This window comes from Corythoichthys intestinalis, chromosome 22 (assembly GCF_030265065.1).
Source record: "Corythoichthys intestinalis isolate RoL2023-P3 chromosome 22, ASM3026506v1, whole genome shotgun sequence".
In the NCBI taxonomy this organism is placed as follows: Eukaryota; Metazoa; Chordata; class Actinopteri; order Syngnathiformes; family Syngnathidae; genus Corythoichthys; species Corythoichthys intestinalis.
Window position 1 is genome coordinate 27,379,176 of NC_080416.1, and position 27,167 is coordinate 27,406,342.

The 27,167-nt window shown below is 40.4% G+C and overlaps 1 protein-coding gene across 1 annotated transcript in view; it reads right to left on the reverse strand.

The window, feature by feature from the left end:
• Positions 1 to 1,136: 1,136 nt before the first annotated feature.
• LOC130910297 (ETS domain-containing transcription factor ERF-like) overlaps positions 1,137 to 27,167 on the reverse strand; it is a 79,574-nt gene continuing 53,543 nt past the window's right edge. Inside the window, exons 3-5 of the mRNA XM_057827464.1 lie at positions 18,112 to 18,224; positions 7,997 to 8,838; positions 1,137 to 3,641 (exon numbers count right to left, since the gene is read on the reverse strand). Of these exons, the coding sequence (XP_057683447.1) occupies positions 3,060 to 3,641; positions 7,997 to 8,838; positions 18,112 to 18,224 (1,537 nt within the window). The 3' untranslated portion in view covers positions 1,137 to 3,059. The remainder of the gene's footprint in view (positions 3,642 to 7,996; positions 8,839 to 18,111; positions 18,225 to 27,167) is intronic.

Here is a 27,167-nt window from a genome sequence, read left to right on the forward strand (position 1 = left end):
AAGAATTTTCAACGAAATAAGCTCTGTTTTGTGACTGCCGCCATGTTGAATTTTGTATCTCTACACATGACGTTTAAGCTGCCATTTCTGGCAAAACTTATATGTTAAATATTGCTATTGATCTTGAAAACATAGGTAATTATTTCTGCATTTGGCGATTTTTGTGCATCTAGCATAAAATCTGAGAATTTTATAGCCATTTTAAGTTTAGTTATACTTGTATAAAAAAATAATCAGGATTTTAGTATGGAACGACTGAATTTTTTGATGCCGCTGCTCATGGAGACTCACAGACGTGTAAGGGAGGTGCCCGTTTTTGTTTTAGGTCACTACTGGCTTTGGTTTTGAAAATATTTGAATTTTTTTTTTTTTAAATAGGCCCCCTACAAATCGGTCCCGAGAACCGTGTGCGGTCAACTGACAGTGAAGTCTATGGTAGAAAAATGCTTGTCTTTATTAAACGCTTCATAGAGTGAGTCCACTCAAATCCACTCATGCTTTGACCTTCATACTGCTGAGAACCGCCTGTCACATACCCAATGAGTTGCCACAGTACACTACAGCTACGGGTGTAACAAGCTAAACTATGATTGACACATTTGTGCCTTTGATCACAGAGCTACCATGCTTCTCAGGTAAGATCAAAGCTACAAACCTGTCAATCATCATTCACGTTAAGTACCAAACGCAAACTGCACTGGACAGTTTGGCCGCACTGCTTAGCAGCAGTGAGAGTGTGGTGCTGTACGAGCATGAAGCAAAAAAACATCAAAATATTTTTTTAATTAAATGGAACGTCGGACTGAAAGACTTGTAGGCTCTAATAACAATTGTTGTCTTTTCCTAAATTAAGTGATTAGAAACACAAAGGGCGCCATGTTTTACGAGCGCAATGGACACCCGGGGTGATGACGTTGTTCGTCACTGTCACTAAAAGAACACTACGGGTGTTCTGCAATTCCTTACTAAGCGGCGAGATGTCCAACACATGTGCACAGCGGGTAAAAGCGGCGAGTACTTACTATTTGTGTTTTTATTGAATCTTTTATTACCTTTTAATTGCTTCAAAATACTTTGCAAAATACAAAATACTTGCATGTGTTTCCCTCTCATACTTTTTAAGGATTGTGTGGTAGCTTGTGGTAGCTTTATCCCAGATAGTTGATCTGTTGACCACATTAGCCACGTTACAGCGTATTTAAACCACCCTTACTTGATATTAATACGTTTAAGTATTTTCTTAAGGCATCTTTAGTATGTTCCGTCTTTTTGCATCTAAACAAAACAAGCTGAAAGCACACGGTAGAACTTTGGGTGTCAAACTCACGTCTTGTAGATGTTTTGCCGGACTAGCATATTTTGGCGAAACACCATTTTTTCCCCCTACTCTCGTCTCGTCTTATCCCGTCTTTCCTGTTCATTTTGCTTTTGCTGCTCATTTTGTGGAATACTGACAGTGTTGTCATACTCATTAATGTTCCCCTCGGGTTCATTTTGAAAGGGCTGATCAGATGACATGTTTATGTTGCGAGAGTCATACTCTGGAAGCCCGGCAACGTAACCCAGTGACGTCACTGCCCTGCGAAGTCAACAACAATAGCGACCTACAAGTTAAACTAATTTTACAAATTGTAAAAAAACGAAAACATTAAGAGGGGTTTTGATATCAAGTTATTTTAACTCCTAATAACTCTTATCTTTTACGAACTACAAGTCTTTCTATCCGTGGTTCCCTTTAAAGACCAGATCCTTTTCACCCGACTCTAATCCTCTGAAAAACGGCGTGATTGGCCCGATTTACGATCACATGATCGGATCAGGACATCCCTACTAAAAAGTATGGCGATATATCACTATTTCGAGATATTATGCCACCCCTAGTTAATAGTGGAGTTTTTTGTTTGGAGCATCAACAAAAGAATGACTGTTTTGATCAATTTGTCTCTAATCACAAGTACTGTATTTTCCGCACTATAAGGCGCACCTAAAAGCCTTCAGTTTCATAAAAAAGCCAACAGTGTGCCTCATAATCCGATGCACGTGACTGGTTACTCATATCGTGAAATTCCCTTTAGCGACGCTCCATCTCCTAATACTACTACTTCTACTACAGTACCTTATAATGCGGTGTGAAAACAGTTTTAAAACAGGCCATTCAATGAAGGCGCACCTTATAAGCCTTATAGTGCAGAAAATATGGTAATAAGGGATAGGTAATACTGACCATACTTCAAGGCACTGGTGGTCAATTTTCAGTCCTTGGTATCTGTCAGAAAGTATGGCATAAAACATGCCTTATCGACTAGTATACGCATTATAATGTTGGGGGAAAAAAATATTACAGCGGACAAGTAGGGTTATATACTTAAAAAAATGACTGCAGTTATTGAAGAATGAGATTTTTCCTGTATTTTACTTTTTAAAAAAAAAAAAGTATTTCCAAATAAATCAAAGCAAATTAGCAAAATTCCATGAATTTAAAAGGATTTCGAAACAAGAGAATGTTTGGTGAGGGAAGAATTTTTCAGGGGTGATTAAAATGGTTTTTTTTTTTGTCACATTACTCGAAGCTAATTAATGAGCCAGCAGGATAAACTAGATACATTCTAGTGAGTTTAATCAATTCGATTTGGAATTTAGCAGGGTTTTGCACAATAAAGGCACTGTAAGCAGCTGTGTCCAAGAAGCCAAGGTTCTGTGGCCGCAAATTAGCAATGAGCGCACACAAAATTCCTAGACAGTTGGGTAAATGGAACGCATATTCTCTCGAAAATTTTAACCACTACTACAGAATGCGTATTGCAAGTTATTATTATTTGTTGTTTTGGGATCGCCTGCAATTACAGATTTGAATCAGCTCCCAAAACCAGTTTGGGGATCCCTGTTCACTAAAAAGTCTGGGTAAGCCTTAAAAGAATAAATGAAGTGTTTTTGTTCTGAAGCGGCTATTTCAGGGGCAAATTCCTGAAAATATTCTGATAGATGTTCACAATTCATTTATATTGTGGCCACAATTTAAACAATTGTTTCCATGTCTGGGGTTTAGTAGATTTGGGATCTCAGCAGCTTGCGTTCTCCAAGGACAACTGGGCGGTGGCTCTTTGCAGCTCTGAGCTAGCCCTGCGCTGGGTGGGCGGCGGAGGCATCATCAAACCTAAAATCAGGCCCCGCCCTCCGCCGTTGTCCACCGGTTCCTCCCTCTCGTCTCCTTCACCGCTCCTCTCTGCCCTCACCTTTTTGTCCTCGGCTTCATCCCGCTCGCCGTCCGCCTCCATTTTCTGGTCCTCACTCCAGCGGCGCTTGAAGCGCAGTTTGAGGGGGATGCAGCGAGTGCCGCCCGGGCTGACGGGAGCCGCCGGCGCCGGTTCCGTCTTCAGGCTGAGTAGCGGGAACGCCGAGTTGCCAGTGCCGGCGGGCGGGGTAGCAGGAGTCTTAAAGACCTCTCCGTCGTCATCTTCAGGGTCGTCGTATGGGTTGGAGGGCGGCTGCGGGAAGGGGTCAGAGGGGCTACCATTAGCCTTGGAATTATAAAGGGAAACGGGTGTGAAGATGTCGTCGTCTTCGGGGTTCAGCTCGTCTTCCTCGCTGATGTCGGTCACTTCTACTTCCTCTTCGGACTCGATGTCAGATATGGGCTCCACCTGAAACAGGTGTGGCGTAGAGAACAGGTTTAACATGGCTGCTGATTTCTCACCAGACACAAACGATATACATTTGAGTATTTACATAAAATGTTCAATACATCCCCAGTGTTCATTGACGACACTAGACGTCCAATAATTAATGAAGCATCTATACACTTTACTGCGGGGGTCGGGAACCTACAGCGGTATGAAAAAGTATCTAAACCTTTAGGAATTTCTCACATTTCTGCATAAACTCACCATCAAATGTGATCTGATCTTTGTAAAAATCACACAGATGAAAAAACAGTGTCTGCTTTAACCAAAACCACCCAAACATTTATAGGTTTTTATATTTTAATGAGGATAGTTTGTAAAAAATTACAGAAGGGGGGGGGGGGCTAAGTAAGTGAACCATCACATTTAATATTTTGTGCCCCCCTTTGGCAGCAATTACTTCAACCAGACACTTCCTGTAGCTGCAGATCAGTCTGGCACATCGATCAGGACAAATCTTGGCCCATTCTTCTCTACAAAACTGCTGTCGTTAAGTCAGATTCCTGGGATGTCTGGCATGAATCGCTGTCTTTAGGTCATGCCACAGCATCTCAATGGGGTTCAAGTCTGGACTTTGACTTGGCCACTTTAGAACGTGTATTTTGTTCTTCTGAAACCATTCTTGAAGTTGATTTACTTCTGTGTTTGGGATCATTGCATTGTTGCAGCATCCATCCTCTTTTTAGCTTCAACTGTCTGATAAACGGCCTCAGGTTTTCCTACAAAACATCCTAATAAACTTTTGAATTCATTCTTCCAATAATGATTGCAATGTGTCCAGGCACTGAGGCAGTAAAACAGCCACAAATCATGATGCTCACTTCACCATGCTTCACGGTGGGGATGAGGTGTTGATGTTGGTGAGCTGTTCCATTTTTCCTCCACACTTGACATTGTGTGTTACTCCCAAACAATTCAACTTTGGTTTCATCAGTCCGCGTGCCAAGTGTCCAAATGCCTTTTTGCGAACATTAAACGAGCAACAATGTGTTTTTTTAGACAGGAGTTGCTTCCTCCATGGAGTTCTCCCATGAACACCATTCTTGGCCATAGCTTTACATATAATTGATGTGTGCACAGAGATATTGGACTGTTCCAGTGATTTCTGTAAGTCTTTAGCAGACACTCTAAGGTTCTTTTTTACCTCTGAGTATTCTGCGCTGAACACTCGGCGTCATCTTTGGTGGACGGCCACTCCTCGGGAGAGTAGCAATATTGCCAAACTCTCTCCATTTGTAGACAACTTCTCTGACTTTCAATTGATGAACATCACAACTTTTAGAGATGGTTTTGTATCATTTTCCAGCTTTATACAAATCAACAATCCTTGATTGCAGGTCTTCAGACAGCTCTTTTGACCGAGCTACGATGCACATCAGACAATGCTACTCATCAAGACAATTTTTACCAGGTGTGTGTTTTATAATGGGCAGGGCAGCATTAAACCACTCTTCAGTTATTGGGCAAACATCTGACTTCATTTGTTTGGCAAAAGTTGGTTTCAATTGCTCTTTAAGGGTTCATTTACTTATTTCCCCCCGTCTGTCATGGTTTGCATGCTATCCTCATTGAAATATGAAAACCTATAACTGTTTGGGTGGTTTTAGTTAAAGGAGACACTGTTTTTACATCTGTGAGATTTTTACAAAGATCAGATCACATTTGATGGTGATTTTATGCAGAAATGTGAGAAATTCCAAAAGGTTAAGGTACTTTTTCATACCACTGTATGTCTCGCGAGCCATATCTGGCTCTTTTGATTAGTGCATCGGGCCCTCCGCCAACCCGTAATTTCAAATGTGGAACCGGCTGGCTCGCTTGACATGAATGAGCTGTGATGAGCTGATGGTCCATTCACACATTTTTCTTGGACCTTCAAACGTAGGCTGCAATAGTATGCTTCAAGTCAGTGCTCATTGGTGGCCCTCCCTTCGCGATTGCACAGAGATGGGTGCTAGTACAGAGCTCGTATTGCGTGTTAAAGTTTCCGCTTTAACTCAATGCCGAGTGAACTGGAGTATATAAAAAATGTGTAGAGAGAAATTAAACCATGAAAGTGAACTTCATGGTACCTCAATTAAGTCACAGAGGCACGCAATCAGTTTCACTTTCATGACTTTTTCGCCTGTGAAAACTGTCCCTACTTATTGGAGAGAGACTCATGAAACGACTGCCCTGAGAGACTTCACCTGTCTCGGCCGCTGTTATGCACACGATCCTCTGTTTGGGGTTTCCTCCTCCAGGAAATAAATGCAGCGCCACACCATGTTTCTATTTGTTATTTTCCAAGGGGTGAGTGTCCAACTGAGCAACGATTGTAACTAGTGCTGCAACAATTCAATTATTAACTCGGGTAATTTTATTAGAAAAAAAGATTCGCATTAAATTTTGCTGCTTTGAGTATTTTTTTTAATTAAAGTTGGTAATGGTGTTTTTAAAGTGTTTAAAATCATTTAAATCTATTGATACACTGATCTCTAGTGTAGTCTAATTTCACATTGCTGAATCCAGCTGTCCCTGTTAAGACCAACAAGCTAAGTTTTAGTTCAAGCTAATGTTTTTTTTTTTTTCCAGTCGTAATTTACAGTGGGAAGAACAAGTATTTGATACACTGCCAATGGGAAAACCCATTGGCAGTGTATCAAATACTTGTTCTCCCCACTGTAGTTTATTGGTATATTTACCGGGAATATGTGTTTGAACTATTTGTTAAGATCATTGTAAAAAAAAAAAAAAAAAAAAAAAAAAACCTTAGCATTTTGTAGCATTTAAGCTAGCAGACTTTCGCTATACAAGTTGGCCAATTTTTTTTTTTTTTTTTTGTACTTAGATCCTCATTTATTGATTTATTTTTTATATACCTTTTGAGGTTCAGCTCAGGTATTTTAATTTTCTATGTTCCTTACCCGATTACTTGATTATTTGAACTAACTAGTGCATCGATTAATCGACAACTACAATAATCGATAGCTGCAGCCCTAATTGTAACATCACAAGTAACGATGTCAGGCTTTTGTTGTTGTTTTCCAAAGATTTATTTCAGTCACAACTCAAAGGCGCTCACGAAAAAAAAAACACTGCCCACAATGTATGGCTCTCATGGAATCATATTTTAAGATATGTTGGATGTTTTGGTTCTCTCTGTCAAAAAGTTTCCCGACGCCTGCTGTACTGTATGTATGATTGTGCCTAAAAGAGAATATTTCTCGCTAGAATCCTTTGATAGTTTTGAGATTGATACTCTTTCACAGAATCAATAGAGCCCCCTTCACTTTGGATGAAAATGGGATGTCCACAGCACACAGGGTGCGAGATTCAATTTGGATTTTTTTGTTACCGTATTTTTACCCCCCCCCCCCCCCCCAAAAGATTGGCTGGGGGTGCAACTTATACTCTGGAGCAACTTATGTGTGAAATTATTAAGACATTATTATATCATTTCACATGTTATTTTGGTGTTTTGAAGTGACACTGATGGTTTTGGTAAACTTGGTAAACTTCAAAGACTGTTCTTTATGCTACAGTTATCTGAATAACTCTTAATTGCTATGTTACGTTAACATACCGGCCACGTCCGCATTTCGTTCATGTGACATTATCGTACTGTACAATTATTCAGCATGTTGTTCTCTATTGTATTTTTATTTTAAATTGCCTTTCAAGATGACATATCTGTTCTATGTGTTGGATTTTATCAAGTAAATTTCCCCCAAAAATGCGACTTATTGTCCGATTACGATTCTTTTGTGTAGCCGTTCACAGTGCAAAAACAGATGCGACTTTTAGGTCAATGGAATGTGTCACGTGTCACATAGTTTACCAAAGTATATACTCTACTGTTCCTTTGAGAGGTCGCCACCTTTGCACTTTTGAGGATTTTATGCTACCTATATTAGGTATTACTATGTAGTATTTTCCTGTGGTATCAAGAAGGAAAACGTTTTTTACATTGCTTGCTTGTGGCAGTTTTTATTTTTTTAAATTGATTATTTTTTCCTTCCGTAAATAGGTTGCATGCCAACGTATCGCGTTCATACTGCATGTTTGTCAGACAGATATTCAATTTATAGGCAACTATGAACTATGCCAGGTTGGATTTGAAAAAAAAAAATCTGAATTGGGACTGTTCACACTCCGTGAAAGAAATCAGATACGTGTCGCATATGGGCAAAGAAATCCCATTTTACATTGTAGTACTATGAACGTAGCCAAAGGTTCATACAATGGATTTACCCGATCCGAACACTTTATATCAGGCCAGAAATTGTAATTTCTCGGGTGCATAAATATGTGATCGGGACATCCCGAGTCCTTACCTTGATCTTGGGCGCTGCCGTGAATAACGAGGACTGTCCCGCCGAAGAAGACGTGGACGATGATGCCGCCAGCGAGCTTACCGCCTCCCTCTGTTTGCGCCCAAGAGGCGGTGGCTGCAGCTTGAACTTGAAGGCCTCCTCGCCCCCGCCGCCTACAGGCTGCCCGACCAGTGAATGGGAGAGTGTCATGGGAGGTCCGTGCAGATGATGGGGAACCGGTTTCTCCGGGGTGGGGCGATGGGGCTGCGGGATGACGATGTTGGGGTAGTGGAGGAAGGCGCGGGGGCTGAGGTGGTAGTTGTACACTGATTGGGTGTGGGCCTGAAGGTAATGCTTCATGTCCTCTGGGTTGAAGGAGAAGTGGGAGCCCATCATGGGGGAGGGGAGGGACGGAGAAGGGGTGTAAGACAGGTGTGGGGTGGGGGTCATGGAAAGGGCCGGGGACAGAGTCGGGGCCAGTAGCCCTCCAGGACCCGGCAGGGGGGACACCGGGAAAGGAGACAGCGGCTCCGGGTGGACTCTGTGAGGTCTGGGAGCGCCGCCGTAGAGCCTGAAGAGGGATTCGTGAGGCAGACGGGGCGGCAGGAGCCCCCTGAAAGCTCTCTCTGGGCCCACGCCTCGTTCCTCCGCCCCCACCGCCTCCTCCAGCTCGGAGTTGGTGGAGGTGCCGTCACTGCAGTCGCTGACGGAACCGCGGGCCATGCGACGCGCCACGCCACTAAACACGCCAGGGCTGCGAAGCTCCTCGCTGGATGACAGCACGTCCGATGGGGTCGAGGGAGGGAAGCGGAAGTGGGTGCCTCCGGTCGGGACCGGCGGTGCGCTTTGCGGGACGCCGCGACCTGCGATGAAAGGAGTGGGGGAGGCGATTAGAAATTGAAATGAGCAAAGCGGGACCTCTTAGCCATGTACATAAACATCAGCCTTTCACAGTGACTCACTGCTGCTTTGTTTCTAATTGTTTTCTGGAACAGACCATAAAAATATCATTAAGAACAAACCATGTGAGGTTTTGGCCACGCAAACAAAACTTTACTTGTTTGGGAATTTGTGGGCAGGAGAAGACAAATAATACCACAAGCGTCGCATCAATGCATCTGACGCCAAGACAGGGAATGTTTGCTGGAAGCTACAAGAATAAAAATCATAAGAGCGGGAAATGCTAGGGAGACAGAATTATTTTTTCCCCCCCAACAAAAATCCAACTTTCATTATTGTTGAAACATAGGTAGTGAAATGCACATTGTGAAATACACGTTGCTCCCCCACGTTTTAAAGTGGCTTGTAAATAACGTGTCAATCTTGCTAACTTCCGGACTTCCGTTGGCCAAAATCGTGTTTTAAACATGTTGATGTTTAAAGACACACTATTTAATTGTCTTTTGTTTTGTGAACCCAATTTTACAGTCAGTTCAACTGGGAGTGAGAAATAAGCGATCTACAATGGTCTGTCATTTCCTGAAAAACAGTTTCCATTATCCTTAGTAAACAAAAAAATTAAATTTCGCAACGAAAACCTGAATTTCACAAAACAGTCAAATATCACAAAAAGTTCTTACGCTATTATGGGTTTTTTCTAGATATTTCGATGAGGGATGTCCAATCCAGTCATGTGAACTGAAAGCGGGCAGATCGCGCCATTTTTCAGAGGATCGGAATCGGGTGAAAAGGATTGTTTTTTTAATTGAAAAACATATATTGATGGTTTTTGCTTCATGATCGCATAGCCTCTCATTCACCCTCCTGCTGCTTTACTTGGTCAGCAGTCGGAGTGGGAACCTATTGGTACCTCACGATACGATTTGTGATACAAAGCTCACGATAACGATAATCTGACGATATGGCGATACAACGGTTATCGATACATTTGTAGAATATCCTAGAATGATTTTCTGACCAACAACTAATAAACAGAAACACAAGCTTCTGCTGTGAATTGGAATCAGCTTATCACTAGTAGACGTCCAATCCGTTTGAAGTGGGAGGGATGACAGCGAATGAACGAATTCGCTGCCATCCCTCCCACTTCAAACCGATTGAACGTCTATGGCCGTCAGTGGCAGCCAATGCCAGGCAATGAGGTAATTTTGGCCCATTTAAGGTCAATTACCTGTTGATTTTCAGTTACTTCTTGTTGATTTTGGGGTATTTTATGGGTCACTTCCTGTTTATTTTGAGTTACAGAACAGAAGGTGACCTGGGAATCACCCAAATGAATAGGCAGTGACTCAAACTCAACAGGAAATAACCTGTAAATTCCCTAAAATGAACAGCAAGTGACCTGTAAATGCCCCGAAAATCGGACCGAATGACTGTGAATGGTCTGGTTTTGAACGAACGAACGAACGTTCCCAGTCTAAATGGTCCCTTTTTTTTTTTTTTTAAAGACATTGACACCTTTTTAAAATCTCGGTTCTTGCAGGAGCATATCGATAACCTTTTGGGATACAAAGTATCACGATATATCACCATTTGGATATTTTGTCACACCCCTAGTCAGCAGTGAAGATGGAGATTGATACTTAAAAGTTAATGATGACTGACAGGTTTGTAGCTTTGATCTGATGAGTGAAGGCTCTGTTGCTCTGCGATCAAAGGCAGAAATGTGTAAATCTTTGTTTAGTCAATCTTCGTTGTCCAGAGGCTTTTCTCGACAGTGTGAGCGTCAAAGCGTGAGTGAATTTGAGTGGATTCTCATATGAAGTATATGAATGTTATGGAGAGTGATTAAAAGTATGGCGTTAAAGGTGATGTAATGAAAAATGATGTTGCGATTAATTTTTCAATAATTTATTTGTTACTTACTGGGGTTCATAAGCATTTGTACCCCTGAGAAAATCAGTGCTAATATTTAGTGCAGAAGCCTTTGTTTGCAATTACAGAGGTCAGACCCTTTCTGCAGTGCTTCACCAGGTTTTCACATGCGGAAATGGGGATTTTGGCCCATTCCTCTATACAAATCTTGTCAGGTTTCGGGGCGGTCGTTGAAAATAGTTTCAGTTTCAGCTCCATCCATAGACCTTCTATTGAATTGGGACCTTGAGACTGGCTAGGCCACTCCAGAACCTTGATACTGTATGCTTTTTACGCAACCACTCCTTGGTCAGCTTGTCTGTGTGCTTCGGATCATTGTCATGTTGGAAGATCCAGCCACTACACATCTTCAAGTCTCTGGCTGAGGGAAGGACGTAGTGGCTCAAAATCTGACGATACATTTCACCATTCACCCTCTGCTTTATACAGTACAGTCGTCCTGTCCCCTTTGCCGAAAAGCAGCCCCAAAGTATGAGGTTTCCACCCCCATACTTCACAGTGGGGATGGTGTTCTTGGGATTGTACTAATCCTTTTCCCCCCCGCACACGATGAGTAAAGTTTGCGCCAAAAAGTTCTACTTTGGTCTCATCTGATCACATAACTTTCTCCCATGAACCCCCCCGCATCATTCAGATAATCCCGGGCAAACTTCAGACGGGCCTTCACAAGTACTGGCTTCAACAGGGGAACCTTCTGAACAATGCATGATTTTAAACCATTGTACCGTAGTGTTCTACTGATAGTAGCCTTTGAAACTGTGCATCCAGCTCTCTTCATGTCATTGCCCAGCTCCTGCCGTGTAGTTCTAGGCTGAGCTCTCACTTTTCTCATCATGAGTTATGCCCCACGAGGAGAGAGTTTTCATTAAGTCCCATTCCGAGGTAGATTATTAGTCATGTTTAGCCTTTTCCATTGTCTAACAATTGCTGCAACTGTTGATTTATTCTCACCAAGCTGCTTCCCAATTGTCCCATAGCCTTTTCCAGCTTTGTGGAGCCCAACAATTTTTTCTCAGGTGTCTTTTGAAAGCGCTCTGGTCTTGCCCATGGTAGCAGTTGGCTTATGACTGACTGTGGGGTGCACAGGTGACAATAATGAGCTCAAACGGGTGGCGGGTAGGTGGTTACTCATGGTGTAAATGTGGACTTTTTTTTTTTTAAGGTAGACTAACAACTCTGAGTGTCATAATTATTGCTGATTCTCAGGGGTACAAATACTTCTGAACCCAGTAAATTACAAATAAATTATACCAAAAAAAAAAAAAATCATACAATGAGAGTTTTTTTTTTTTTTTTAAAATTATGTCTCACTAAGTGGGAATGCATCTGATTTAAACTTCAGACCTCTGCCTATTTTCTAAGTGGGTGAACTCGCAAAATCACAAGGGGTGCAAATGCTTGTGCTCCTCACTGTATATATCGCAATGTTAAAAAAATTTTCCAATATGATTCAGGCCTAATTAACATATTTTTTCTACTTTTAAAGTGCTAAAAAGTAACAAAATAATCAAGAAAGACAATAGTATTGCCAAAAGATATTAAAAAAATATATACGTTTTATACTCCACAACACTCAAATATTACTGTAAAAAGTACAGTACTCTAACATGTATGAAAGTTTTGTTTGAATAAAAACAAATAAAACTTTTTTTTCGGCTTCGGATCCATACTTGGTATTAGAGCTAGGAATCTTTGGGCACCTAACGATTCGATTACGATTACGATTCAGAGGCTCCGATTCGATTATAAAACGATTATTGATGCACCCCCCTCCTTTTTTTAAATTAAAAAAAATTTTTTTTTTTATTTAATGTTTTGTACATTAGTTCCAAAATTGTTCAAAAATACTCTCAGGCTAAAGCAAACTACTATTTCAGTATCAAGTTAACATATAGCAGTAAACAAATATACAAAAATAACAGTAAATAAAAAAAACTCCAGTCCCCATTCTGTATCAGCAGCTTTAAACTACATTCAATTAATTTAATGTTGTGAATCAACCGTTAAAGTTGTTAAAATTGCTCCCGTTATTCCATAATTTCCCTTTTGTCTACTTTCGACATGTGAAAGTTTTAAAACTATTTTAAAGATAGATTCAAGTCAATATTTTACCGATTTAGGAGTATTTTAGATAAAAAAGTTAATTAGGTTTGCTTGGAAGGCTCGCTACAACAGCCTTGCAGGGAAGTGTACTGCTTTAAGATGGCGGCCGTTTACTAACGCCCGCATCTAGCTTTTTGTAGATGTGCTGCTAACGCTACCGAATCTATAAGGCATCTACTCCTATATAAATGATATCTACCGTAACATTACGTGGATGTACTTTGTAGCAGCTTTTCGGCAGCAGTCAGGTATGTTGTTGTGTTTTTGGCATGAGTTGCCAAAAACGTGGCATGAGTTGAGCTAGAGCCGTGAGTTGAGCATTGGCATTACCCGTGGGGCCGGGTAATGAGAAGCATGATGTTTAGCTACTCTCGCTCCGTTCCTCATTCCGAAGACCGCGCGGCGCGCTGAGTGTTGTACTTCCGCTTTACTTGGCATATTTCAATAATCGGAATTTGGATGTTTGTGAATCGTTCTCGAATCTTCCACGGCCAAATCGCGAATAATCTAAGAATCGGAAATTTTGCACACCTCTACTTGGTATCATCAGATTCTCCAAATCCGGTGACTCTGACTCGGGCGCAAAAATATGCGATTGGAGCATCCATAATTTCGTTATCAAAACACTTAAATAGTGCTGCAACGATTAATCGATTAACTCGAGTAATTCGATTAGGAAAAAAAGATTCCAATTAAATTTTGCTGCTTCGAGTATTCGTTTAATTAAAGTTGTTGCAATGATTTGCTTTGAAAGTGTTTACATTTTGTTTTATTGATTTGGGTGGATACACTGCCCTCTAGTGGCTTTGCTGAATCCAGCTGCTCTCTGTTAAGACCAACATAAGCTAAGTTTTTGTTGCGAATGTTTTTTAATGCATTCGTAATTCAGTGTATAGGTATACATAGCCGTTTTTTGTGGGAATATGTGTTTGAACCATTTGTTAAGAGCATTATTTAAAAAAAAAAAAAAAAAAAAAAAAAAAGGTTAACATTTTATAGCATTTAAGCTAGCGGACTTTTGCTATGTAAATTAGCCAATTGTTCTTTTATTTTACTAAGATTCTCATTTATTTATTTATTTTTTTAATCCATTTGAGGCTCAACTCATGTATTTTAATAACTTTATATTCCTCATCCGATTATTCAAATTAACTAGTTCATTGATTAATCCACTACTAAAATAATCGATAGCTGCAGCCCTACACTTAAGAGTGTCATGCCTATATGGCACAGGACATGACGTACTCAGTCACATGATCACATCTTTAAAAGCAACAGGTTTTTAGCATCCATCTTCCATCTGTAAAATTCCATGGGATGAGACTTAACAAGAGTTTTGAAAGACAACCTTCAACGGAAACACACCTTTGTCCAAATGTGTGAAATATCGCTTTTGTTTTGCGAAAAACTACTAGTAATGCAGCAAGAGCAAGAACTGGCAAAAGAGTTTCAACTTTGAATGCATTTTAGTGTGGTAAAACGTCAACAAAAAGTTATATTGGAAGATTTTTGCTGATCAGACAGTCTCGAACATATTCTCTGCGATAAAGCGGGGTTCTCCCTGAACAATAGAGCTGATTAATTCAAAACAAATAGTTGGAGAAAATGGATCCAAGATGGGTGCCCCTTCCCTCAGCTCTAACACCACCATCCCCCCTTTTGGCGCTCCTTCCTGCAAGACTGTGGCACTGCAATAAATTTTTGGCCTGCGTACGCATGCCAGAATTAAATACTGGAAAAGTTGCTCTCGCTGCCATTACAAACATGGGCTGGGCTTCTCTCCTTTCCCCAGTGGTCTTCCATTGTGTGTGTGTGTGTGTGTGTGTGTGTGTGTGTGTGTGTGTGTGTGTGTGTCTACACAAGTGTCTCCAGTAATGATGAGCGTGTGTGTAAATGTGTTAACGCAACAATCAACACAGATTGACGTGGGCACGCGCATGTGCATGTAACATCACAACATGCGTGGGCCACATCACGCACACACACACGCGCTATAATTAAAGTATCGTGCCGCACTTAAGTCAGCTCCATATGGGCCCTGTTTGCACTGGAACAGAACACAGAGACCACTTCAGTGGGGAGGGAGCGTGTGGGTGAAGTTGTCATGATGACATGATGACATCACGCACATCACGACGCAATTTATTGATCGTTAAAAGAATAATGTCCACCGTGTGGAACAGAGTGGATGTAAAGTGTTCTGCCACCTGACGCGCAAGCCATGTTGCTAACTGACTGTTCTGATGAAGATGGAGCATTATTTTCTCAATTTTTTTATTTAGTGAAGGTGAAATTTCGGCATGTTACAATAGTGTCGAAATAGCCTGAGAGTAAATCTGTTAACCATGAATGTTTCAAACTGTCTTATAGTATCATGAATAGGGTTGAGAATTGTTTCAAATTGAACGATTCCGGTTTTGATTGCGGTCCCATGTTTCGATTCCGAACGATTCTTTATTCAGATTCTTTTGAGAGGCAGGGTAAAAAAAAAAAGGCAGGTTAAAAAAATCTATAGTTTAAAAATGTATTAGTTTATATTAACTCATTTGCTCCCAAAAACGTATGAATACGTTCTATTTTTATGTCCCAAAAATGTATGTATGCGACTTTTACGTTTTTTTTTTTCACCAGAGACATCTCTAGGTTCTGATGCAACTTCGCTCCAAAGCACAATGCTGAAAATGCATTTTTAAGCAATAAAACTGGCAACTTGAGGGCAGTAGCGCATTTGGTAAGACCAGCAACCCGATTCAATGGAACGAACGGCCGGGGTGCCGGCAGAAGACGACCGAATGGACGATCATGTTGAGTCGAAGCCGGAAACGCGCACAGCCAAACCAGTCCCCCCCCCCTCCCCCAGGAACACAACATGCCCCACACAAGTGCCCCAGGCGAACTCCGCCACGAGGCAGTGGTCACCACAAAAGAAAGACTCAAAAAAAAAACAATCTTGATGAGACAGGCGGCGATGAGGGAAAAGTTTACCCCGGCTGTCGCGGCCACAACACCGTCATCTCTCAGTTCAATAGTTTAGTTATATGTAAATAAATTGTTACTTTGCTATCAAAATCTCTATTTGTCTTGTTGTTTATGTTATTTTGTAGAATGAAAACATTATTCAGATGTTTGGGATGTCACAAAAGCAAAAGATAGCTGTGTTAAAGTCAAAGTTATGTTTGAAATGCATGATTTTACAAAAAGCTCAATTACTCAATTGGAAAATTGCTCAAACTAAGCTTTTTTCTAATGCTGATTTCTAAACAATGTAAAAAGATATGAACAGTTTTTTTTCCTGCTGGAAGAAGAGAGTCTAATCTTTCTTTTGATGGGTTCCGTGTTCATATAGCAACAGCACAGAATTTTCTGTGGGCCTTGCAAAATCAGTCTAAATCCATTAAAACGGCCGGGAGTGAAAGGGGTTGCACCGGTGAAAATGGCTGGGAGTGAATGAGTTAATGTCTTCACTTCGATTTTTTTTAATTATATGATTTTAAAATAGTATTATTATATTGTTTATATTAATTTAAAATGTATTATCATTATTTATTATTAATACAATTAATATGAAATTTATGATTTATATGAACTTCTCACAGGGACATTTTTAACTTGTATATAAATATCAGACTTTGAACTCGAATGTGATGACGTTTCTTTCAACAGGAGTGCACTTTCACAAAGATGTTTATTTTTCAAAAGCATGGAGAAAACATTTACTTAAATTCTTTTGCCATACATGTACCTTAGCTCGGAGCTACAACGAGGCATTAGTATAAATTCTTCTACTAATCTTAATTTCCTGTAGATGAGGCAAAATAATAAGATTTCCTTATTTGTAAAACCGATTCTGTTGTGTTTAACAGACACATGCAATGTTTATGTTGTGACAATACCAGTTAGGCCAGTGAGTGGCTTTGTAGGAGTGTACGTATAATGCGGAGAAGAAGAGATGCTACGTGATGTGATGCTATGTTTTCACTGCTACGAGTTCATTAAAAAAAAGTAATCGAATGCTTCATATTGCTGCTTCTTTCTAAATAAGCAACACAACAGATTCCCCCCCAAAAAAATCATTTTAATACTGTTGATTTTAACGGAGGCGTCTACTGCTTTAAGATGGTGGCTGTTTACTAACGCCAGCGAGTGTTATTTCGCGTCTAGTTCTCTTTATATGTTCTAACACCGTCGAGTCTGTCATTTCGCATCTAGTTCTATCTACATGTGATATCGACCATAGCCCGATGTAATAATACGATTTATTCTCATACTATTCCATCCATCTATTATCTACTGCTTAATCCTAGGTCGGGTCGCTGGGACAGCAGAAGAAGATCTGGCTGTCACGGTGCAGCGTGTCAACTACGTAGCACTCAGCTAGCTTTGCATATGGCACTTAGGCAGCATTTTTTTCCCCGCTCGGCGGTCAGGGCATCGAAAAATAGAAATGAAATGTAATAATGGTTCGGGGCAAACTGGAGTGTTAGAACCGTGTCCCATCGATGCTCAATGCTCGATGTCCAACTCTGGTCATGAAGCTTAATACTTTTACCATGACCATCCCATAATCTTGTTAACAAATTGAAAAAAACTTTTTTTTTTTTTTTTTTTGGGTGTGTCTAATCGTGGAGAAAATCGAAATAAAAGTTAATCTTTCTAGGAAATAGCCATCATAAGTGTTGTATTTTATGAATGACGGTACTATATTAGCCAATAAAATGTGAGTATCCCAGCTTGCTCCTCCTGACAACAGTAACATGTGGTAATATTACATGGACACTTCTATTTGAAATAAAAGCCTGGGCGGGGGAAAAAAATGCTTCATGCACACACCCTTTTCAGAGTATTCTAACCCAATCCAGCCCATTTTGATCAAGATTCTATTCAGAACGAGAGGAGTGGTTTATGCCGATTGATCGGCGCGCATGTAAACACTTTATTCCAAAATTTGGGGACAAACAGTCCTTACCTTTGACATCAGTATCTTTGAGAAAAATTTTGGGAAAAGTTGTTGGCTTTTGTGAAGTATTTTTTTTATCTGGGCATGTGGGTCGGCATGAGCACTGGGGATGTATGATACAATTTAAATTGATGACAATAACCTCATGGCTTATTGCTGTTTTTTAGTGTACTGAATTAGCAATTGAACATGATTTGTTGGATTGACATAGCAGACAAAAGGTGAGGTTGCACATGCGTACCTGAGCCCATGTCGATGAAGGGGTAGTTGACCAGCACCAATTTGTTGAAGTTGAACTTGTAGGTGAACCTCTTGCCTTTGGTCTTGTGGAGGATCCTCTTGTTGTAGTAGTACCTGCGGAGGCAACACGGCAACGTTATGACGCGAGCCGCCAACACCTCCGCCTCCTCAATTTTTCTCCTCTCCAATTCACGCGACGTTCCAGGCAGGACGTGGCGACCCCCCTACTCCAACCCCCGTGGCAAGAACATGTGGTTATATTCGTGAAGGAAGTGAGGTGGTGTGAGTCATGATCAGAGAAGGTGGAGGAGTGAAGAGCGAGCGCCTGACAGCTCATCTACAAAGATGATCAAATGGCCCCAAGTGAGTCACACTGCGAGGCTCCGGACTTTGATTCAGCGTCTCTCGCTTCCATTGTGAAAGTTTCATTCTAGGAGGACTTTATTCACATTTTCCGCACACAGGCTGCATTCACACTTTCTGATGTCAACAAGATGAGTGAGAAGCTTGCTTCTCTTTCCATTAAATGTTTTTGTTGTGAAGCGATGCCTTGCTGGACACCTCATTAGGTACATAATTGAATGCTCTACGCTTATTAGGGTGGTCCCTGAAATTTTGGTTAGTGATGAGATGGTAGGACAGTGGTACCACGAGATACAAAAGCTTTGGTACGCAAAAAATTTTTTTTGAAGAAATGTTTTTGGCTTCATATTACGAAAAATTATTCATCATACATACGTACTACAATAAGATAATGTAACTCTGTTTGACTATAAGTGTAAACATACAAAATACAGTATATATTGCTTATGTATGGGTCTTTTTTTATAGTGTGCCATTTGGACGTAACAGAGTGGACACTAACAGAGAGGACATTTTGTGCTAAAGATAGCACTCAGCCTAGCTTTGCGAGTATAATAGCCAACATTGGTGGATATTTGATGAGAAATCTATCATTTTATAAGTAAACCTTTTGAAATGATTCAATTCTTTGATGTATAGCTTTAACAGAGTGGACACGTTATGATCGTCCACACTGAAAGTACTTCATAAAACTGCAAAATCGGATTTTTATTTTCATATTTAATAAAAACTAAAAATTGCTGGCTGCAGTTGAATTTCCCGCCACTGGTGTGATGTAATCGCAGAAAAGTGATGTCACTAATAAATGGGAAATTTTCTTAAAGGGACACTAACACAACAGAGTGGACAGTAACACTGGGGACAAACAGAAAACATTTTTTAAAAATTAAATAATATATTTTAATTTAAAAAAACAACACGATTAAAGTTTATCTGTGACATTAAATCATAAAAATTATTTTGGCCTTTTTTTCTACTTATGTTAGTTATTTTATAGGCTGAGGCTGGGGACATAGCAAAATTCCATAACATCCTTTTACCTGATGTCAATTAAGATGTTAGGAGCCTGTACCCTTGAATTTACAATGGACGGCAATTGATAATACACACACACAAAAAAAGTTAAATAAGTATTCGTCAAACGTTAGTGAAAATACAGCCTAATTTATACTGGGGCCACAAATGGCACTCTATTCAATAATGGCCCGCATATGAGACAAAAGAATAACTTACATGTGATGCCTTATCAAGGCACAAACAGCGAGATGAAATAACGATCAATGGCTGCCCAAGGTCATGTGATAACGTCTGTAGAATGGAAACTAACAAACTAGTTACATGTAATACATTTATATTTATTCAAGTTTAATGTGGCGTTTCAGGAGCGCTTGGAATGAATTAGGTGATTTAATGTAAAATGCTATTCATTATAAAAAAAAAACTCATGATACAAAAGCCGGAACGACTATTTCTTCTTGAGGTACCACTTGTTTTGAAACGTGTTTTTAAAAAAAAAAATTTTTTTTAAACTTAATTTCTCTTAGGCCCTTGATTTTTTATCTTTATAAAACACGCTAGTCCAGTGGTTCTTAACCTTGCCAAAGGTATCGAACCCAAAGTTTCACAGGTGCATTCACTGAACACTTCGGAATTTCATGATGAAGCCATTTTTAACAAATTCAAAACTAGCAAGCTAACATCTAAGTGAATTCCTGTTAAAATCTCTTCCATATTTCTTATTCACTACAAATATTTTTGCCCTTTTCTGTTGATTTTCACGCTGATAAATTAAATGAAACTCATTTCATTTCACAATGTTCTTTTTGTTTTCATGTCTACATTCTCATATTATTGTCGCATTCTTGCATCACATACTATTTTCATGACGCAAAAGTTTTTTTTTTTTGCAATCTTCCACTGAGCAAACAGATTTCTCTTTCCATTAGATAGAGGACCAGCAGTTGAAAGAAATGGAATAAAGTCTGTAAACTGAGAGCAAATCAGTCCAAAACCTAGTCTAAATTGCCACTTTGCCAAGATTTAGTCAGCGTACAAAAAAGGGCTCTGCGTTTCTTAAAGGGGAGGTTCAGCATTTTTGACATCAGGCTTAATCTTCGAGTTAGCTAGGGTTTAATTCGTCGGTGGAGTTGATTTCAACAAATTCCGCGTAGTTTGCTGGTTATTTGCTAGTTTCAGGGTTCTGGAGTGGCTAAGCTAGCCCCAGTCATTTGGACCATTTTAGCATGCCAATAAAAAACAACATATGCACATTGCACACATGAAAATCATCGATGACCCATGCAATCAAAAGTGTTGTCTATGTTTTCAGGATAAAGGTATTAAAACTTACCATCGTATGTTAATAATTGCAGTATGAAGAGCAACATTTGTAATCCAGAAGCTCTGCAGAGGGGCAGGACGGCGTGATATCACATCATTTGTTTTCACCGCTGATTTTTTATGTCATAGCCAGCAGCGAGTAACCAGTTTATATTGTTCCTCGTTCTTCATAGGGAATTTGGGAAACTTTCCTTTGCCCATTTCTTCTGTCTGTTTCCACAACATTTCGCCATGTTGGTAGCTGTCAGTTAACTCAGCAGACTGATGCTGCATTTGAGGAAGGTGGGAGTTTCCAACATCCGATCTGGAAAATATCGTTGGAACGCCTCAACTATTTGATTGCTTACAAGAGGGCAGCTTTGCTCGAGGTCAAAATGTCTTTTGGTGGCCAAAATAAAAAATAACTTTTCTCGATCAGCCATCTTTGCCGTTTACATTCGCTTGGAACCAGAGGTTGCGCCAGACTTTTTCGTTGTCTGTCATTTTGACTGACAGGGTCATAAAAATCCGGTCATAATCTATTTTTACCCGTCACTTAAATTTTTAAAATGATGATAATGACATTGTGGTGACCCTTTGTCTGGCATAATTCACCTTCCTTACTTGTATGTCCATTTGGCCGAGCGCGTTAGCGGCTACGACACAGTCACATGACAGAGACACTTAAGAGCCGCGCGCGTTCCGGTGTTCTGTCAAAATTTTGCAACCCATCAAAAATTGCTACCTTGCGGTTTTGCGCATGCGCGTAACGTTAAAAATGGCCGCGAATACAGCGATTTCAGAGTAAACACTCCAAACTTTCTTTAAAGAAAGGAATATTTACTTAAGTTTGATCATGTAAAGACATATACAAAAGTTCTCAGACACATCCTACCATGTTAGCTGCACACAGCAACTGCATCCCGCGCTCTCACTGTTAACGCCGCCGCCGTGTCGTTGAGTATTAATTTACGCCATTTTCGTGTTGCACATGTATGTTTATGATATATCTAGTTTAGTTAGCACCTTTCGATAACATTGAGAGTCCAACTGAATGTAAAAGACGGCCTTTTCAGCGCCACAAAAGCTTTGGGAGCAAAATTTTATAAGAGCTACAGCGGCTGGACACAGCAATTCGAGCTAACAAGACTCTTAACATTGCATACCGCTTCAACATATTCAATAGTATTGAGTTTTCATTCATTTTAATTTAATATTCTGTCCGAACAAGCTTAACAGAGAATCCACACCGTGCCATCACACATCAAGCAGATGAATATGTAACTTTTTCTCCGCAGTGACAAAAACAGCTGACTGTGGCCCCAGAAGGTAGGCTACATTATGGAACAATGAAATTAACAGTTCACCTGCTGTGGCCTGAACGGAGTCTTACACCTTCCTCCTGGTGCGCATGGACTTGAATTGCGTGCCCGCTTGTGCAGTCCCTGTTTTTTCACCTCTTTTATCAACACCATCGTCGTTTTGGGGCTTTCTGAAGAAACTTCGGACACTCAGTTGCCTTGACATTTTTCAGAGTAAGGCCAACGACGTCATGCATCAAGAGAGACAATAGCTAATTAATATGCTCACTCGCCACCCTGTGGTCTGGGGTGTGAATTGCAACCTGTCAAAATGACTGGTGGACTTCAGTTTTTTCCGTCACCGTTTTAAAAAATCTGTCAACGACGGAAAGTATTCGGTTAACGAGACCCCTGCTTGGAACGCTTTCAGGTCGCAACTGGTACCCTCTGAGCGGGATAAGTCTGACTTCCCACCTTCCTCGAATGCAGCATGAGCACCAGTGGCCGAAGCACTCCTCTTTACTGTGGTCGTATTACGTATCTAAAAAAAATAGTCCTGCAGAATTAAATGAATTGGGGCAGTTTGGTGTGACATTGTTTTGGCCGCATGGTTGTTTTGGAACAATGATCTGTGTTTTGAATTTATTTGGCTATGGTGGATCTGCTCGTAGATCTGTATCGTTTTTTTATTGGCATGCTAGGAAGGAGCCATTGACTGCGCTAGCTTAGCCACTCCGGAGCCCTGAAACTAGCAAATAACTGCATGGAATTTGTTGAAATCAACTCCAGCAACTAATTAAACCCCTGCTAACTCGAAGATTAAGCCTAATGTCCAAAATACCGCTTTAACCTTCACCGAACCCCTCAGGCTTACTCACTAAACTGAAGTCAAAGCAGGTCATTTTAGCATTTCCAGGGTTCCTACTGAAATGTCAGATTAGTCAGATTTGAAACAAGTACAGAAAATTACAAGGAATTTAAGTTATCGTTATTGTGTGATAGAGAACACTCGCCAGGAACCTATCACATATTTAGCACCAAAGGTCACTTGTAAATCATCAATTTCATACTGATACTAGGGTTTCCCCCTGTGCTTTATAAGCTTGGCAGGAACGTTAGTTCAGTGCATATTATTTTGGAGATTTTGAAAACAAAACTGTCCAATTATGACCAAATTTGAACCATAAAGATCAGACATATTGACGTCAATTTGCCATTAATCATCGCGCTAAAGACAGAATTTGTCAATTGGATCTATTTTACAGTGAAAAGATACCTAATGAAGTGTTTGGTGAGTGTATCCAAGTGATGAGAACTCAAAATAAAAGCCAGACGTGGGTGGCGTCGGGCCTTCGGGACGAGTTGGGATGAATGTACGGCTCCTGGAAAGTGTCGCGGAAAAGTCCGACACGTACGCGCAAAAGAACACACACACGCGGCACCGCGTCGACACCGGACGACAGGGTCTCGCTTTGAAGGAGCGTGCTGCTGGCATGGTGCGCTCAAGTCACGAGCAAGTGCGAGATTCCAGCTTCACGCAAAAAAAGGAAGAGCGACAAATAAGGCGCAGATGGGCCGGAGGAGGGCTGACATATAACAAGGTGTGAAGCGCATGTGTGTGCGCGACGAGACGGCACAAGTCATCCGGCAAATGGAACCCACACCAACCTACAACACAGGAGGCGATACAGATGACAGGCCGTGTATGTGTGTGATGCACAGCTAAAGAACAGACTGTCCGCTAAATAAAACAACAACAACAACATCATACATGTGCTCCACCGACGCCGAAGAGCGTCACAATCCGTTTTAGCGTCAATCTGAATTGCACTGTTTCTGACAGACGAGAAGTGATGAATATGAGCAAGAACGGCGCTGGAAATGAGAAACAGAAGTCATGATGTCCACTCTGTTGTTTGCCAGGAGTGTAACGTCATTTTATGAACCATCTTTCATGTTAGAAAGTTCTTTTCCATCCTAAGAAAAGTGTGTCAGTCCTCAGAGGTTTTCCACTGTCATAAAACATACTTCTGAAAAATGTCATCTTAATGCACAGGTTGCTAGCTGGTAAGTGATCATTCACTGTAAGCCTTCACAGTTCAAATGGACTGAACGTCTATTGCAGCCAATGAGTTAATATTAACGCTTTATGGCACAGTGGTCAGGACAATGGAAGGCTAGGTGATTTATTCTTAATATGCCTAGGGGTGTAAAGTTCTGGGTGCCTCACGATACGATACTACAACACAACTAATGAACAGAAATCCCTTTGCTCTAAGTTAAATTAAGTATCACTAGTAGACGTCCAATCCATTTGAACTGGGAATGAATGAATGTTCATTCGCTGTCATCACTTACACTTCAAATAGATTGGACGTCTATGGCCATCAGTGGTAGCCAATGAGTTCGTTATGGGGCATTTCACATCATTTCGTGTTGATTTTTGGTTACTTGCTGTTGATTTTGGGGCATTTACAGGCCACACTTCCTGTCGATTCTGGGTTTTTGAAAAGGAGGTGACTCAAAAATGTTCCCAAATGAATAGGAAGCAACTCAAAATTAACATGAAGTGAACTGTGAATGCCCCAGAAATAATCAGAAAGTGACCTAAACCCCAAAACCTTCGATATATTGACACTAGCATTGTGCCAATACATCGATTTTTAGATTCATCGAGATTTGACACGTGACGATTAGATTATGATTCATAAATGTTCAAAAACGATGATTTTCCCTAATAACTTAATGACAGTCGCTGCTAACGGAACAAAATTCAAGGCGCGTCTGCCTTGCGGAGACATTAAGGGACGCACGTGGCGAGGATGGCTACACCACACAAAATACAACTGCCACATTAGAACCCGATTTGTTACAAAACAGGTATTATTATTATTAGGATTATTATTTAGATTTATAGTCATAATGTTTATGTTTTGCGCTTTGTAATTGCTATTTGCAATAGTAATAGCAGTATTTATTAAGGATTTAGTGTAGGTTTTCAGGACTGTCAAACGAATTAATGGAATTATAATGTATTCTTATGGGAAATCCTGCTTGACATACGACCATTTTGACTTACAAACGGTCCTGGAATGAATGAACTTTGTATGTAGAGGTACAACTGTATATTGGTTAAACAAAGTCTTTATTTCTAAAGGCACTTAATGTTTGTTTCCAGAAAATGTGGGATTCATTCCACCAAATTTTATTTTATTGTTGAGAGGAATAAGTACTGCCTTTGAAAAATGTTTTTGCACCTTCTTGTGAAAAAGAGCAACTTAAGGTTAGCTTTGTGTTGTACAGGCATGTTTCCATTGTTCCTGCTGGATCATTAGTTGATTGGAAATTAAACCTAACGGACAAAATTTGTTTGGCGACTTTAATTAATGAATACTGGCAAATATACCTTCCTTAAAAGTATGAAGTAGCCACAAGGTAAGCAAAAAGAAATCCTGAAAGGTAGGGGGGAAAGATGCATCGAAAATCGTGATCATCATTAATACCGTGAAGGTAATCGAATTGTAGCACCCTGAATCGTAATTGAATTGAATCGTGGGGTGCCTTAGATGGCACACCCTTAATTGTCACACCTCAATGCCTACAGAATAAGGCTATAATCGTTTACGAATTGAATTCTATCCAGGACCTGGTTTCTATGTCGGAATGGTCGTATGTCAAACTGGATTTTCCCATAAGAACACATTATAATTTGATTAATTCGTTCCACAGCCCAAAAACTTACAAATAGCAATTACATATATGCAGCAAAATAAATTATAAATACAAATTGCAATAATCATCATAATAATAATATAACGAATCTGGTTCTTATGTGGCAGTTTTGTTTTGCATGCTGTTCCTGAACGTACCATATGACTGATGAGAGAGCAAGAGAGGTGCGGAAGAGTGGGAAGTTTTTACTTTCTCTTTCAATGTTGTTGTTAGTGTCGGCTACAGCGGACAACAGCCATGCTGCGTTGCACAAGTTTTGAAAGAAATGATTAAAAACCTGACGAAGCTGGCGACTTCCTTGCCAATGTTATGATGATAATAATAATAAATCTGAAATAATAAAGCATTTTAACTTATAGAGACTGGAGGTCGGAGGAGACCGGCCATGTTGTCCAGCCAGTTCACTCACACGCAAACCACGCAATTTTTTTTTTTATCATTTGCTTTTTAATTTCAATGGTAAGCATCACCTTTTTCTTTTTTTTTCACCACCTATGTTAATCTTCTTGAGACCCATGTTGATTTCTCTCACAAGAATATCCGCCGTGTGTCCGTCATGTGGGAAAACAATGAAATTGCAATGCTGTCATAAATCGTTGTACTTCGAGCGTGTCGACATAATTCGAGACAAATGATGGGTCAAATTGTATGTTGGATGTCGAAAGAATCGTACAGTGTACGACAAAAGTGAGTACACCCCGCGCATTTCTGCAGATATTTAAGTATATCTTTTCATGGGACAACACTGACAAAATGACACTTTGACACAATGAAAAGTAGTCTGTGTGCCGCTTATATAAGAGTTAATTCATTTTCCCCTCAAAATAACTCAAAATATAGCCATTAATATGTAAACCCCTGGCAACAAAAGTAAAAACGTACATCCCTAAATGTCCAAATTGAGTACTGCTTTTCATTTTCCCTCCAAAATGTCATGTGACTCGTTACAGGAGTGCTGTCAGCATTGCTGCAGAGATTGAAGAGGTCAGCCTGTTAGTGCTCAGACCATATGCCGCACTCTACATCAAATTGGTGTGCATGGCTGTCACCGCAGGAGGAAGCCTCTTCTGAAGACGGTACACAACAAAGCCCACCCGTCTCATCAGACCATAGGACATGGTTCCAGTAATCCATGTGCTTTATTGACATGTCTTCAGCAAACTGTTTGCAGCCATGCACACCAATTTAATGTAGAGTGCGGCGTATGGTCTGAGCGCTAACAGGCTGACCCCCCCCACCACCACCACCACCCCCCACCTCTTCAATCTCTGCAGCAATGCTGACAGCACGCCTGTAACGACTTACATGACATTTTGGAGGGAAAATGACAAGCAGTACTCAA